The sequence below is a fragment of the Octodon degus genome, unplaced genomic scaffold, assembly GCF_000260255.1.
Source record: "Octodon degus isolate 3935 unplaced genomic scaffold, OctDeg1.0 scaffold00025, whole genome shotgun sequence".
NCBI lineage: Eukaryota > Metazoa > Chordata > Mammalia > Rodentia > Octodontidae > Octodon > Octodon degus.
Genome location: NW_004524601.1, coordinates 18,967,196 through 18,984,502, shown reverse-complemented (window position 1 = coordinate 18,984,502; position 17,307 = coordinate 18,967,196). Strand labels below are relative to the sequence as shown.

The following is a 17,307-nucleotide window of genomic DNA, read 5'->3' as shown; positions in this document are numbered from 1 at the left end:
CAGGTTGCCGAGTTTTGTGCTGGCAATATCAGGAATGGAAGAGGCATTTCCAATGAATGGGAAGCTTCAACTTGAGTCATAAAGAGCCAAAGGGAATAAACACATGGAGATTTGGTAAAAGGAGTAAGTTAAAAGCATCCTGCTAGAAGAAGAAAAAGATGCAAAGTAACCAACACAAAAGTAAAAAGTCAGTAATGCACCCTGACAATGAATAGAATTTCCAAAATGAAAACATCTACCTACTGGGCCGTTGTGGCCAAGAGATAACACTGTCTGGTGACCAGGCACCGCTATTGCCCTGCGCTGGCAGAGACCACAGCTGCACTCAGAAAAGCATCTTTTCCCATGATAGTGACAAGGACCACGACAAGGTCTGGTGCCTTTGTTAATGCACAGGATGACTGAAGGCAGCAGATGCACATTTGATGGACAAGAGAGACTAGGAGCAGACAGCTAGGTACGGTACCTGTCAGCAAATGTTTCAATGGCATACACATAAGACAGGATACACTCATTGTGTGCTACTACAAGGACAACGTTAGCTGCAACCGACAATAATTACAAATGTTAACTCTCAAGTTATCTGTGACGTGCAGTTTATGCCTACCACAAGGGCTATGGCCTAGGGCACAGGTGGATTTGTACTGTAGCTGGTGAACTTGGGCTGACTCAGTTCAGAAGAAGGGTGTCTTGTGAGCCCAGAGGAGGCACCTTGTCTATGTAGACAAAGACTCAGGAAAACAGGACATAAGAATTCAGAGAGAAGTGCACATGAAGGCGACCTACCCCCCAGTGCATGCCACACCCGGGCTGGGGGTGAAGGGCACCCCAAAGTGTACTGCACATACGAGGAAAACAAGCTATATCCCAGGACTTCTTGGGCTGACTCTTCTCTCTGCTGCCTTAGCCTTTTTACTTATTGATCTATGAATTATCCTATGAACCATGGTCCTCTCAAAACAATCTGCGAAATCTGCTTTACTCTCTGGGAATGAGGGAAAGAAACTGTATCGTACACCAGCATGGATTTCTCACTCATACTCCTCTTTGATTCTTTTTTTTTTTGCGGAACCGGGGATTGAACTCAGGCCCTTGCGCTTGCCAGCGAAGCGCTTATTCCACTGAGCCATCTCCCCGGCCCCCCTCTTCTTTGATTCTTATACTAATAGGCTAGTAGAACAAATAATTTTGTTTTCCCTACAATTTTTAAGCAATTTTTCTAATGTCATTATAAGATAAGGAGCTACACTGGAATGTGTATGAGAGCACAGGTCAAATGAAATTTTAGCTTACAGATGCAATTTTAGTTTAAATTTCAGTCAAAACATGATGCATATTTAGTCAGGCTTTGAGCACAGTCTAAAATTAAAGAAGTAAATTTTAAGGAGCGTGGTAAAATTATCAAAAGAAATTTATGGGAAAATTTCACACACACACACACACACACACACACGGATACATTCCATACATATGCAGTTTTTCAAATCAAAGTTCATATTGCCACAGCACTCTATCATTAATGAGCCATCATATAGAATTTATTGTGTTATTTATATTATATTAGAACTCATAGGCATGGTGACTCCAGCATTCCTGAGGCAGAAGCAGGAGGATCCCTGAGAGTTCAAGGCCAGCCTGGGCTACATGCTGATTTCAAGGCCAGCCTGAAATACAGAGCAAAACCTTGTCTCAAAAAAAGAAAAACAGGACTGGGGAGATAGCCCAGCAGTCCAAGCGTCTGCCTGGCAAGCTCAAGGAGCTGGGTTCAAACCCCAGAAACAAAACTGGGTGTGGTGGCGTATGCCTGTAATCCCGGCACTGGGGAGGCTGAGACAGGAAAATCACTACAGCTGGGGCTGCATAGGAAGATCCTGTATCAAATAATTAATTAAAATTTTTAAAAAGCAAAACAAAAAACATCACTAATGCAAAAAATGTTAAAATATTGGACACGCAGAAGCGATATACCCTTGCATTGCTCTTCATGTACCTTTCAGGTTAAATGTGAATTGAATCCTATTATATAATGTCAGGAAAATGAAAAGCCTTACAACTATATTCCTGTTGTACTTTATATATACATAGTTGTTTCAGAAAAGCACTATATAGTAGGAGAAAAGGTCCAATCTCCTACTATAGGCAGGAGGACTAAAATTTTTCAAGTACCCTTGTGTTTTTATGCGGGCTACACAAAACAGGAAACCTCTACGTAAACCTCTAGCCAACGCAGTATACTGAAGTGGTTTCCTAAGCAAAGGATGTAATTTTGTAATTTTACCTATAGGAGGAGTGTTAGGCCACTGATATTTAGCCATTGTGCACAAAACACAAAAATAAATTCTGTATTTGCTTTATCTACTTTGCTTCATATTAAATGAAATGTAATATAATCTTTGGAAGCTCAGGGGAAAACTCAGAGCACACTACTTTTCTCTCCAGTACGCTTGTAGGAGACAAACACTGCTGTCGCCCCCTCTGCCATGGTTTCGGCCTCGTGTACTCGTTTCCTCTTCTCTGAATCTCTCCCTTTCTAATTTCTATTCTGTGGTTGTGATCATCTCTGCCAAACCAGGTTACAATGAAATGATGAAACATAGTAAATAAACTGCTGAGAACGGCATACAGGTCCATCTGTCATGGGACCCAGGCCTTCTCTGAGGGGCTATTTTGCCCTCTTCCTGCTGGAATCCAGAAATAGCTCAGACTACTCCAATCTTCAGGAGAAGGGGCCCTGGCCTGAGTTCCTGGGAAGAGTCCTGGCAGCTCAGGAAATGGTTTCCTAGCTTGGCGGCCATACCACATGAGCATGGTTAGCGGAAAAACAAACGTGGATGGACCTCAGGACGAGAGCACAGCAGATATCCCTCTGTCACACACATGTATGACCTTTCCCCATCTCACCAGGGGTGGAAAGAAAAGGTCTAATCTACAGGCAGCTTCTAGTGATGATGGAAGGAGCCAGATTTAAGATGCAGTCAAAATTGGAAAGCAAGGTTATGAAACAAATCCCCTAGATACCGTGAGTTCAGTCCTCTTACTCTCGCCCTTCACTGGTACATGCTTCCTACACTTCCTTTCCATATTTTTTGCCTTTCTTTATAAAATCATCTATTTTGCATGCTTTTCTGAGGCCTCTAACAAAAACGAATACTATCTTGAGATGCTGTAGTTCTTTTGTGTATGCTATCACTTAAGCATGTAGCATTAAGTATCTGTTTGAATTCCTAATGTCCTAAAAGTAACTCAAGATTGGATATGATTCATCCTGTATTCTGCATATTACCACAATTTTTAAGACAGAGAAAGCATTTAATGACAATCTTCTTCTTCCCCTTCCTCCTTGTTCTCCTCTTTTCTTTTCTTTTTTTTTTTAAGCATGGTTTCACTGTGTTGTGTAGGCTGGTCTTCAACTCCAGGGTTTAGGTGATTGTCCTGCCTCGGCCTCCAGAATAGAGCTGGGCATACAGGTATGTGATTTCATGTGAGGTTCCAATGAGAGAGTCTTGAATGACTGATACATGCTGCACTAATGTCTGTGTCAAACTGTAATGTACACATATGAAAGATACCCAATATTTGATGTGCCTGTGTTGCCAAAGAAGTGTATCCAACTTTTACTTTCTCATCCAAATAAGAATCTCCAATGTATTTAGCCAATCTTTGAAAAATCACTTGTAGAAAGCAAAACTCTGAAATTTCTCTTGTCTTGTAAATCATCTATAAACCAGCCAGAGGTCACAACATGGAAGGCTGAGTTCTTAAGCCTGGCTTTCTTTTAATTCAGAATTTCTTCCCGAGTTTTGCATGGCAGTTTCTCTTTACCTTCTGCTGTAATAATATCTTTGGGTACAGCTGCCCTTCCCACAAACCTTCCATTCTTTTAGGAACTTGCTTCCACCCCAACCCATCAGGTATTATCTAGACTGTGAGTTACATCTCCATCAGAAAAGTCAGGTCTCTTTGCAGCTGTCACCCTTCTCACTGGGACCGAAAAACCCCAATGCACTCTGGGATTATATCCTGAGTATGATTAGAACTCAATAGTCTTCATTAATTCATTTTTCCCCAATTTCCACAGAAGAGCTCCACAGAATGAACACGAGAAGACTTCATTCTCCATAGCAGCAACGCTTCCCAGTCTCTAGCACAGGACGCCTCAAGGCAGCAACGAAAATTGGTCACTAAATTTACAAAGCCTAAGTGGACAGGATGTCACTAATCTTCTTTCTGTTAATGTTTGCATTCTCAAATTTCTGTTTGGCTTCACACAAAGCTCAGTGCAGTCTTCTGGACAATATATTTAAGCTTCTGGTTTCTCCAAATTCAACCTGAACCAGCAGCTGAGTGCTTGGTTTTGACCTAACCAGCAGGGGTCAGAGTCAGAACAAAAACAACCCAAGGAAGGCGTCCAGGGACAGGCAGTTGATGCGCGAGTGAAGTCCCTGCTTCCACACTACAGAAAGAACACATGAAGTGCAAGGTCCTCAGGAAGAAACGCGAAGTGAGGAGTTCACTTGAAAACCAAGTAACTGCTAAAGTCTGGAAAAGGTCTGAAGAAAAATGATGGAGGTTTTGATAAAATAGCACAATTAAACAACTCTTTTAGAGTGCCTGCAGCAGATTCCGGAAGCACCTAGAAAAGCTTTAGATATTGCAAGTTTAGGTGAAAAACAAATTCCAGTTAGCTTGCTTTGTAGTGTGTGTGTGTGTGTGTGTGTCTGTCTGTCTGTCTGTCTTTTAAATGGTGAACAATGTACTACAATAACTTACCTGTCACATCCGTCTCTATTCCTGCCAGCTTCAGCAGAGGCTCAACTTTCTCATAATAGACCTGGGAAGCTTCTTTTTTGTGACTTTGTGGATTAAGGAAAATTTTTAGTGACTTTGGTCTGCTTGAAAAACCTGAGAGGAAAAGGATAGTTAGAATGTCCTGTTACCATGTTTTCTTTCCCTTTAAAATGACACTGAAATCTATTATCAAACTTACTTAAATATACTTATAAATACTTAAATACAGTTTGCTAGTCTTACTCAAAATTTTTATGAGAGTGCACTTAATAAGGGTTTAACTCAAAAAAAGGTGGATGCTTTCTCAGTAGTGAGAGACATTTATTTTTCTTGAAAGAAATTACAAGCTACTACAAAGCATTTACTCTGTGAAGAGAGGTGTAATTAAAAGCAGCTTGGTGAATACTGGGCGGTGTTTGTGCATATTTACCAAAACACAGATGAAACTGTTCAGTGTCACCTTAGCGCTTGTTTCTGGAGGGAAGCATAAGAAAGAGAAGGCTCCTCTTCCTCTCCACAGACAAATGTGCTCATTATTGGAACCAGGCACCGCAGTGACCCCAGGGCTACTGACGCCTGACCTCTGAGGAGCCCGCAGCAGGCCTGGGGAAGCCAGGCTGGGTCACAATCAGTACCCAGGGCAAGGCATGCTGGGAGCCAGGAGGAGGGCTCAGGTCAGAGTTCACGCTGCAAAGGGGGGCCCGGGGAGAAAAAACTCCTCTCTTGGGAACCGGGAAAGCAACGACTCTCAGCAGGGAGCTGATGATGGCGCTGCCTCACAGTTGGAGCTGAGATTTGATACTACAATTTTCTGGGCTTGAAAGATGCTTATCACGGAGAACCCAGTTGGAGCAGGTGCAGGGCAAATTTTCTGCTGTTAGGAAGGGACAGGCGCCAGAAGCAAGCTGACAACCGTTTCTTTTATGGTAAGCTGCTCTCAGAGGGCCATGGTCCAAAGTCACAGGAGCAGTTCTTCACAATCCGTTTTTAATAAACCGTTACCAAAAAGAAGAGAAAATGCTCATTGTACCAAAGTCAGCCTTTCATGCCTCAAGTGGAGACAATGTTCTATCTCTCTGCATCTCCGAGCTAATAAAAATCTTCCAACAGCACATCCAGTGTGCTTTGACTCCAGGGGCAAGGGTGCATGAGGAAGAGGGAGGTCCTGCTGAACTCCTTAAATATTCCCCATGAAACAGGCCAGGGTTTGTTCTGAGAGGAATAGTACCTCGCAGTCCCTGGGGCAGCAGTCCCCCATGAGCACGCACCTTCCCCAGCGCTGTATGCCCGTGCATGCCCAGAGGTCGAGGCTGGTGACCGCCTGCTTCCCCGCTCCCACACCTCTCCATCCTCGGGTTCTGCAGTGCAGAGCCCCAGGCTGTTGTTCCTTCCCACCGCATCCTGTGCCTCACAGCCCCCTCACCGCCTCATCACCTCCTGTGGAGCAAGCATGAACCCCTAAGGTGACACTCTGAGACTGCTGTCCTCCACCCAAGGCCATCTCTTTTCTCCCTCACGCATATTCACCAGGCACTTGGCTTTGGAAGGAGGAGCACGCATTTACAACACTGAGCATGCTCCGGAGGAGGAAGGCATGACCACCGATCCAAACAGGCCAACACAGCGCTCCGGCAGCAGACAAACACATACTTCAATGGAAGGGTAGAGAGGGGCAGTTGGTTTTAACTCTGGTTCCGGAAAAGCTTCCGGAACAAGGAATGTTGGAGGGAGCTTTTGGCTTACGCTGCTTTCACTACCTTGAATTCTTTTTTCTTGTCCCATTTCATCTCACTTCTAAGATTACAGCAAAGGTAGAAATCCTTGGCAAAGGAAACAACCTAAGCAGCGCTTAGTCTGCCTGGCGGGCCTGGCGTCCATTCCTACTTCCTCGTCTCGGTCACTGCATTACTGCTGAACATCAAGGCTTCATGGCTTGCTTTCATTCAGGGTTTTTCCACCGCAGGCCTATTTTAATCAAAATTCTACGGCTTTTTCAAAGCTCAACTGCACATGCTCACGAATGACTCTTCTGGCTTCTCTTCTCCAAGTATGCCTGCTGCCTACTTCTTAAACTGTTGTATACAAAGAGTTTGGATGAAAGGCCCAATATTTTGAGACTTTCACTGGCCAATTCTGGGCCAGTACAAAATGCAATGGTACCAGTAACACAATGGGTAACACCAAACCCTTAAACACACAGTCCCATCAATAGCATTGACACTAACTAAATGAAAGATGAAAAGGGGAAAATCAGTCTTATAGAAAAATAGCAATAAATAATCCATCTTGTAGTAAAATAAATATGTAAGGGTGATAGAGTTTTAAAAATCGCTTGTTAGTCATCAAAATAATAACTGATTTAGGCAAGAAATAAACAATGGTTGTGAAAACCACTTGGTGAGAATCCACTTGGAATAAAATATCTACACATTCTTAAATTCTGTCCCTTCTCATTCCTTTTACTCCCTTTAAAATTGACTAAAAAGGTGACCACTAGGTGTAACATGTGATTCAAGTCAGGTTAAAAAAAAAAAAAAAAAGACTGCTCTAAAGGACAGTATTACTGTCCTTTAACCAAGGGGGAGTAAGTAGATAAAGCTCAGGGCTATGTGTATATTCAAATATAACAGAGACAAAAATATTAAAGCCATGGGGCCGAGGAGATGGCTCAGTAGAATAAATGCTTACCTGGCAAGCACAAGATCCTGAGTTCAATCCCCAGTTCCAAAAAAAAAAAAAAAATATTAAAGCTATAAACTCCAGACATGAAACATCATCAGATGAAATACCTGGATTGTTTACCTGATACACTTTTCACTCTATTTACACTACTGAAATATTTTTAAACTAGTTCATTTTTTCAAGAAGAGGCAGGCAGGGTTTGATCGCCAGCTTGCCGTGCTGCCCCCCAACCTGGGGCGCGCTGAGGTGGTGGTTGAGACTGGGCATGGTGGTATGCACCTGTAATCCCAGCGCTTGGGAGGCTGAGAACAGGAGGACCACTATGAGTTTGATCTGTATAGTGAGACCCTGTAGACCCTGTACTAAATATACAATGACAACGAGGAGGAGGAGGAGGAGGAGGAGGAGGAGGAGGAGGTTACAGAAAGGACACTGGTATCACAGACAGCACTTTTATTTCTTCCTTTTCCTCCCTTGATCTTTTTTCACAAGTCAGTGCATCCTGGTACGTGCCAGGCAGGGTCCTAGAAACTGAGGCTGACAGAAGAGCCTCTAGCTTTCTGATGCTTCCTTGTCACAGCAGGAGACAGCAACAAATAAGAACTGAGAGTAGTCCAGGGAGTGCTGAGTTCTAAACAAAAAACCATCAAGCTCAGCAGTGGATGGGAAGGGAGGCGAAGGTGGAAGTGACATCCTAAGCAAGGAAGGCCAGAAGTCTCAGGGTCACTCTAGGACGCTCTCTTCCATTGTGTTCAGAGAAACATGGAGCGACACCACCTCTGGCTGCTGTATGGGCAGATCCAAGAACTGACCCAGTAAAAAACAGCTCCAAGGTCCGAGCTGGGAAACGACTGTTCTTCGGCTGGAATGGGTACAGCTGAGGGTGTAAGAAAAGTCAGAGTCTAGATATATGTTGAAGGTGGGCTGACCAGAACAACTGACTGTTTCCACACAGTATTTGAAAGAAAAATGTCAAAGAGCAGTCAAATGGTGGTTGGATAAAGGCAACAAGAGGATATAAAATGAAAAAAAAAAAAAACCAGCTGACTAGTAGACTAGTGCCAAATGGCCAGAGTTGGGGTTGAAGATTTTAGAAATGCCAGGAGCTGATCCAGTGGGCTAGAAGACCAAATGCAGCAGTGGGAGGGGAGATGCCTGAAACTGAGTCTACAACAGAAGGATATGAAGAAGGGATGCTCATTGCAATAGATGGAAAAGCTTGTGCTTCTTAAAGCAGAATGAGGGCCCCTGTCCCAAGTTTGGGCCAGAGATGGGATCCATTCTAATCGCAACTTATGCTGATATCAGTCTAGGAACTGAGCTTGGAGAGCCTAAGCTTTTCCAGGATGAATAAAGAAGTGGAAGAAGTAAATTGTAAGTCAAGGTCTGTGAAGGACAGAAAACCAAACACAGAGAGACCATTTACAATGAACACAAGAGGAGCCAGTGACAGTGACAGGGAGACAGTGGCTTATGTTCACAAGGAATAAAAAGGACATACGGGATCACAAGAAGTGCCAGCTAAAGGTGTTGGATCAGTGGCAGAAAGCATAGCAGAGAAAACCACCACCATTTAAGAGGACACTCAAGAAAGCTTAAAGCCTTTGAGAAAGCTGAGGCTCTGATGTACGCAAACAAGCAAGTGACTAGTTGAAAAAGTGGTTGAAGACACAGATTTTGCTAATAAGTATTGTTCACTCCAGAGTGCAGGGTACAATGCTGTCTGTTATTGAGGAGATCAGGGGAGAGGGTCTGGTAAGAGGATACCCAGCAATAGGGGTCCAGGTGAAGAAAAGCCTAGGCATTGACAAGCATTGCCTCCTTTAGCCCCTTCCCTGCTACCTAGGTCCCCTCTTGGGAAGCAAGCGCTGATAACACTTTGAGAACCCTTCCAGAAATATCCTCAAAATACACCAACATGTGTATATTCTGTAGACTTGCATGTAGACAGGATCAGCCATGCACACCTTTATATGACTTTTTTCTCTTACTATCCTTATTTTAAAGACAACTTCACATGACTACATGGAATTCTATCTCACATTTAACATGTATTTTCTGGCATGGGTGAATCTCAACTTATTAACCAATCCCCTAGGGCAGATATCTCAATTGCTTCCGATCTCCAAGCAATACTGAAATGACTATTATTTGCATCTGAAATAGAAAAACTATAGGATGCATTTCTAGAATTAAATTCATTGAATCAAGGGGCTTTGAGATTTATCATACACTGTAAATCTTAGGGCATAGAAACAATTTAAAAGTTATGACCCTTCCTCCTCCAAAAAAGAGTGGAACTCTGAATAAATCTTAACTGGTCTTGAATACAGTCTGCCTTATACAAATAGCATCCCAGTTTCTTCAATTTCCTCATTGTAATATGGGAATGATAACAGTATTTTCTGCATAAAGTAACTACAACAAATAAAAAAGTGTATACCATTTATAAAAGTTACTGACACCTACTAAACAGTAAGTTTATTTCTTACTAGCACCAATTTGTCCTCTTGCTAACACCTAAAACTGTTTCCTTATGCCTTCATAAGTGTAAATTCAGAGTATTTTCAGATTTTTTAAATTTTTTAATCTGTGACAAGAGATAAAAATTACATTTCCCTGTAATGTAGCCTTATATTTCTCTTATTATGAAAAAAATTGAGAAGCTTCACAAATGTTTAAGAGCTACTTATATTTACCCATGAACTTTTGGCTCATGCAATTTGTCAAATTTTTCTTAGCATATTAATTATAACACTGCTTTGTACAGTAAGCCAACCTTGCTTGTTATGAGCTGGAAACACTTTTCCCAAATCCTCTGATTTTAGCCTGCAGTATTTTCTCCTTTCTGGCAGTTCTCATAGTTCTATACCTACTGTTGAATTTATCAATCATTTCTCTCATGGCCTCTAGGTTTTATGTCACATTTAAAGCTCCTTATTTTTCCTTCTAATACCTTTTTGATCTCCACTTTATATTTTTAATTATATCTGACAATCTTTATAAAAGGTACAAAATTATTTGACTTTATTCTTACCCAGAAGGCTATCCACCCCTCCCAACATTATTAAATAATCCCCACAAATTTTGGTAATTAGGGGTGCAGAGCAGGGTCAGGATGAATGAGGACGTGTGATCACTCTGAAGATCCTTGTCATCGGCAAGAGTGGGGAAGATCCTTGTCATTGGCGAGAGTGGGGTGGGCAAACTCGGCCTGCTCTTGAGGTTCACAGATGACACTTTTGATCCAAAACTTGCAACAGCAATAGGTGCTGATTTCAAGGTGAAAACAATTTCAGTGGATGGAAATAAAGCTAAACTTACAGAATAGCATACTGCTGGTCGAGAGAGATTTCAAACGTTAACTTCCAGCTACGATGGAGGTGCACAGGGTATTATATTAGTATATGATGTCACAAGGAGAGACACCTTTGTTAAACTGGTTAATTGGTTAAATGAATCAGAAACATCCTATACAAGAAATGGCATAGTAAATATGCTAGTTGGAAATAAATTTGATAGGGAAAATCAAGAAGGTGATGGCAACGAAGGCCTGAAATTTACACGAAAGCATTCCATGTTATTTATAAAAGGCAAGTGCAAAAACTTGTGATGGTGTACAGTGTGCCTTTGAGGAACCTGCGGAAAAGGTCATTCAGATACCTGGACTGTGGGAAAGTGAGAATCAGAATAAAGGAGTCAAACTGTCACACATGGAAGAAAGCCACAGTGGAGGAGCCTGTGGTGGTTATTGTTCTGTGTTATAAACTCTGGAAAGTTCCATCTCTTGTACATTTGATCAGATAGTGACATCTTTCTGTATATAAACAACCCTAAGTGCTATTTTAGGGACCTTGCAGTTTATACATAATTGTTTTGTATCATGGCAGTAAATATTTGCGAGCAGCGCTTTCCTGGGTAAAATGTTATGGTAAGCGTGCACAGTTTGTAGTCGACAGTTTCAGACAGATAGTGGGGTTCAGCTCAAGTGCCTATGTTATAGAGTAATATCATCATTAAGCTTCTCTTCTGGAGTGTCAACAACTTAAGTTTGCAGAGTTAGAGAAAAAGAAGGGCTGCAAGGACAGCCAACATTTTGGCCCTAGGCTTTCAAGGTCAGTGAGGACTCAGGACATAGGAGAACCTGTACTGCAACATCATGTAACTCAGTTGTGTCCCAAATTTACTGATCAAGGAGATTATGGGGCCACAGAGGAAAGTGATCGGTGATGTATAATGTACAGTTTTTATGTAACATTAGTGTACTTTCATGAGTACATTTGATTTTATGATTTACATTTATCATGTAATTTTTTAAAACACCATTCTCTCTATTACATGTTACTACAAAGTCTGCTTTTGGTCTTTTTTGCTTAACTTCTATTAATTACTGAATTACTCGGTATGTAGAACTCTTAGAACCATTGGAAGGTAGACAGATACCACCAAACCTGTCAAATTTCCTTTGAGGAGTAAGAAGAACATGACTTCACATCTTTCCTAGAATATCTGACATTCTCTTTAAATACTAAGCAGAATCTCAGTATAGATCATAGCTCCGGCCATTTCATAATTAAATTTCTATTTATTCAGATGATGCTTCCAAGATACTGTCAGTATATTAAAGACATTTGATATTACTTTTTAAGTTATCTCATTGACTAGGGTTTGTTTTTTTTTTTTTTTTTTTTTTTTTTTTTTTTTGTAGTTTCAATCCCATTGACCAGGTTTGTGTTTTTGTAGTTTCCATCCAACGATAAGTACAGTGCATTCAGGTTTCTTTGCACAGTGTTTTCAGTTACATACATGGTGTTCAGTAGAATGGCAATAAAGTTTTTCCTCAGTTTGGTTTCAGGACATGACTAGTATTGATTAAAACTCTTTTAGTATTTAACCACTTCCAAAACCAACTTTTTTTTCCCCATAAATGTTGGCTGGGTTTGTCCAGTTACCTTCATTGTAACTTGTGTAATATTTGAGTATCTGTATCTCATGGCTTTCATAAATGGCTCAATATTCAAAAATCTATTTCTGTGTTTTGAAGAGGACAAAAATTTTAAATGGCAATGTGAGAAAGGTACATTCCTTCCAGGTTCTAACATGTGGGAAAATGCTGTTGCAATGAGAACATTGATAATTTACTGTAACAGTTAATCATTAGTTTCTCAAAACTAACTTGAACACACTAATAAATCTTTGCCATAGTATTTTCTACCTTCTTATTATTGTACATGTGTGTGTTTTCATTCTTGTTATTTACTTTACTTTGATCTCTGCTATTTTAATTCTGTTTATAAGTAATTGATCCTTCAAAGCTGGTCACTATAATACCTGTCAGTAAGATTCTGATATTAATTTCTTGGCACTTTATTCTCTATGTACTTGCAAATGGTAAACATTTTTCGTGGAAAAAAAATTTGGTAATTACTCCATTTATGTTGTTGTTGGGTTTTTGTTTTGTTCTTTGTTTTTTCTATATTTAGTACAGGGTCTATAGGGTCTTGCTACTAGATCAGACTTGCAGCGAATCTCCTGTTTTCAGCCTCCCAAGTACTGGGATTACAGGTGTGTAATCCCAGTCTCAATCGCCAGCATGGGCAGGGCCGGCACATCACTCCTGAGATCAAACCCTGGCTGCTGTGGGGTTTTTTTGTTTTGTTTTGTTTTGTTTTCAGTTTATGGTACTGGAGATTGAATGTAGGGCCTCACAAACACTAAGCACATCCCCTACCACTGAGCTATGTCCCCTGTTGCTCCCCACAATATGTTGCTCCCCACAATTAAATGTTACTTTCAGGTATACAAAATCCCTGAAGGTATTTAAATCTCCTTCAGAATTGTCTGATATTTATATATCATTACCTTCTTTTTAATGTTTCAGACTTATCAGATTTCCCACACTGATTTCTCCTATTATTAATTTTCATTCATATCTATTTTTGATTATTTATAGCCAGACTTCAGGGGAGATGAACCCAGGGCCTTGTGCATTCTAGCATGAGCTGTATCTCTGAGCTACATTCTAGTCCATATGATCTTTAAAATCAACATATCTAGAATAAAAAATCTCAGTACTTCTTGGGATTTTGTTAAATATCCTAAAAACACTATTTATGATGATTGAAGCTTTTGTATAAGACATGAGTGTTTTCCACAAGTCTTCTGTGTCTTTTATTAACACACTAAGTATTTTTCAGATAAACACTGCACTGAACAATGCTGGTTTTTTATCTTCTTTACCACTGTTGTCAATGTGTCTTTTTCCGTAATTCATTTCTTAATGGGCTACTGACTGCATATATCAAGGTTATTGATTTCTATACCTGACTACTCCTTTAATTCTCTCATTTTTCATCTCTCATTTTCCCTTGATTCTCTTGGATTTTGTAAGTGAACAATGGTTTTGTCTATAATAATGATTGCTTTCCTTTCCCATTTCCAATTCTCATACAAATCCATTTTCTTGTCTAGGCTTCTTGCCTGGATTGGTCCTAGTAATAGAATGTGACCCTCCTGATAAAGGTTACTTCTATTAGTTCTGGAATTCAACGTGAACACCCTCAAATGTTTTCCCATGGAGTCTTTGCATGATATATGTATTTATCATGCTAAGACCGTACCCATCTTCTATTATTTTATCAAGATCAGCTTGACATTCAAAGGTAAGGTGATACATAGCTTGCCCCTTTGGACTTGCATTCTTTCACGTGGTACCAACTTCACGCAAGATCTACAAATAAAATCTGGGGTTTTGGTCTTCCTTTCCTAGGGTGCAGAATGGTGTAAACAGTATTTGGTTTTCTGTGTCTTAAAGAAATAGTAAACTGTGAGCATATCAGTGTTTTCTACTTTTTTAAACAGCACCAGCTTTGCTTGTTTGTTTCTTTGGTGATGTTTTTTTTCTCTACATCTTCTGGGGTGTATGTGGTCTTTGTCTTTTATAGCCAGTGCGCTCACTCATTTCATTCCATTAGGCAGGAGCCAGGCTGTCTTCTGGGTTCACACACAGTCTTCCTACAGAATAGTAGCAACATTATTTTCCCCTACCAAGTTTTATCTCCCAGTTAGAATACATCAGGAACATGGTAGGGGTAGTGAATTTCATGGTTGACAGCAACTGCCTTGCTTCTTTTAAATCAGTGAGTCCCTTGATTAAAAGCAATATTGGATAAGAGGTAAATTTATCTAACTAGGCAGGCATTCAGTAAGGGCACTGAGGGTGGTGTCAATAGAGACATAGTGGGCAGAAAATACAGAGCAATATTATGGTGAGTAGTCACAGCAGAATAGACAAACAAGTGACCTTCTATGATAGGATACAATGCCAACAACCTGCTATCGGGTAGCTGGCTAGTAGCTCTAGAATATGGTATCACGTCCACAGATGTGTGTGCAGGCAGAGCACGTGTTAGTGGCTGTGGTCCAATCAATCGTGGTGAGCAGAAGGGCTTGTTGCTAAACCCTTGGTATTTTTTTCTCATCTCTGCACTAATGCTTTTTTTTTTTCCAGTACCAGGGATCAAACTTGGGACCTTGTGCTTACTAGGCAGACACTTACGTCGCTGAGCTATCTCCCCAGCCACAGTGCTCTTTGTGCGTGCATCCATTAGGCCAGCTCTAGCGCTGCTCTGCCCTGAAGCTGACTGACGCCTGTAGAATGGGTATCTCACCTATTTCTTCCTACAAATCAATCCTCTTTGATGAGCATGTGCATAAAATACATCTTCTCACACTGTGTCCTTTTATGTGAAACTACCCTTTCAATCTTATGCATCCTTGTTACTAATCTCGTTTCTTCCATGTTTCTGACTGGTCAACCTCTTAACCACTTTGTGTGTGTGTGTGTGTGTGTGTGTGTGCACGCACACATGTGTGACTAACATCACTCCCTGACACTGAGTATGAACTGTTCAGGCTCTGCCCCAAAAGATCTCTCTTCCCTGTCATCTTTTAAGAAGGTGTTGAGTAAGGCTATCAAGTTTTAGTAGCTTGTTTATTAAATCTTGAAGAATCATCTCTAAGGTAGGTGTCTTTGTTTCCTTCACTGTATGGGTTATGGAAAATATTTCATAGGGCTGCATAAGTGGGATAAGCAAAAACAAAGCAATGGTTATGCGGTGCAAGTATACGCTGCTTCAAATTCATATCTTGCCATTTACGTTACGGTAGGGCACCTTATACTGTACTCAATTGAAATCAAGTAGACACAAATGCATAACACACATTTCAAACTTAAAATATTAAAAACTGAAATTCTGATTTCTCCCCCAAATGGTTAACCCACTCACAGACTTCTCCATCTTGCTGAAGGGCAAGAATCAAAATAATAGCAATATAAGTGCCCATTATAACATTTTTACATTTTTTGTACGTTTGATGTTTTCTATTACAAAGCCAAATTCTTGCTATAATCCTTGCCTCTCTCCCCTAAAGCCCTCATGCCCACTATGTCAGGAAAGCCACTGGCTCTGCCTTCAGAGTCCAATGCAAAGTCTGACCACCTCTCCCCACCTTGCTTTTCACACCCTGATTTCAGTCCCCATCTCCTCCTGGATCACTAGCTTCCCCTTGTGTCTTGTTCTAATGTCTTCCATCCACTCACATACATAGTCTACTCTACACTTGGCAGCCAGATTATCCATTTGAAATAATGAAAGTATATCACATCCCTTTTCTGTTTAAAACCTACACAAATCCCCATTTTCCTCAGAGTGAAAGCCTGCCACCTTTATGTACCACCTGCAGCCAACTCTGTGACTGACTCCCTGTGCTGACTCCACTCTGAACATGAACTTCTTGCCTGATGCTTTGCTTCTGGTGCTCAGAACATGCTGAGCATGTTCTCCTCAGATGCTGTATCCCTACAATAGCTCCCTTTCCCATGACCCTCAGCTTCCTTCTACAACTTCATAGTCAACAAAGCCTTCTACCACTTGATATATAAAAATATATTTATTTGCTCTTTTTTAATTCATTTCCTACCACTAGAACATAAGCACCATGGTTCTGTTCTCTGAGTACTTACCACCTCCTAGAATACTGTCTGGCACACAACTCAGCAAGTATACATGCTGCATTAATATTTCTTATGTAACAGAAAATGGTCCCTCCCCACAGCCAGTGTAGGTCAGTTTCTTGGTTGCCCAGGTAACAGCTCCTGTTGCAGTTCCAGTTGTTTCTGTTTCCTAGAAACAGCTGGTCCCTGTGAAGGTTTGGTCAGTACTTTTATTTTTATTTTTATTTTATTCTTTTGGTACCAGGGACTGAACTTGGTATCTTGCACTTGCCAGAAGGATGCTGACCCACTGAGCTCTATCCCTGGCCCTACGGGTCACTGTTAGGCATATTATAAGAACCAATAAAAGACAGCCAAGCGCTCTGCTTCTGAACTGCCTGCCTGCATTCCCGATATAAGCCCCTAACCGCCAGAGATCAGGGCTTGATATTTTGGGAATGATCTTGATCAGTGTCTGTCAATACAAATCAGTCTGGCTCCAAATCCTGGGGGTCATTTCAGTGTTTCTGTTTGCCTTAGCATTTAAAGGAACAAAATTTTAAAAAAATCATAAAACCACAATTTCTATTGCAGTAAAGAAACCAAAAATTGAATTTAATAGATATTTAATTCAGAAAGCTCTACTCTTTAAATTAGTATGATATAAAATAAAACCGAGTTATACAGGACTCGTGTTAAATCATAAAATAAAACAAGGCTAAAGCAAATATGAATGAAGAACTAAAGATTTATCAAAAGTAGGTTTTGTGATAGACATCTAAATCCTTTAGAAGAAGTATTTTGCATGGAAAAGCTAACAACCTCTTACTACTATTAAGTTA

General features: G+C 40.7%; 1 protein-coding gene and 1 pseudogene across 1 annotated transcript in view; one reads left to right on the top strand and one right to left on the bottom strand.

Annotated features, from left to right (window-relative positions):
* The window catches only part of Cerkl (ceramide kinase like), a 124,441-nt gene that overhangs the window by 35,719 nt on the left and 71,415 nt on the right, over positions 1–17,307 (bottom strand). Inside the window, exon 3 of the mRNA XM_004628641.2 lies at positions 4,771–4,902. Coding sequence (XP_004628698.1) covers positions 4,771–4,902 — 132 coding nt within the window. The remainder of the gene's footprint in view (positions 1–4,770; positions 4,903–17,307) is intronic.
* LOC105741831 lies at positions 8,233–11,319 on the top strand (annotated as a pseudogene).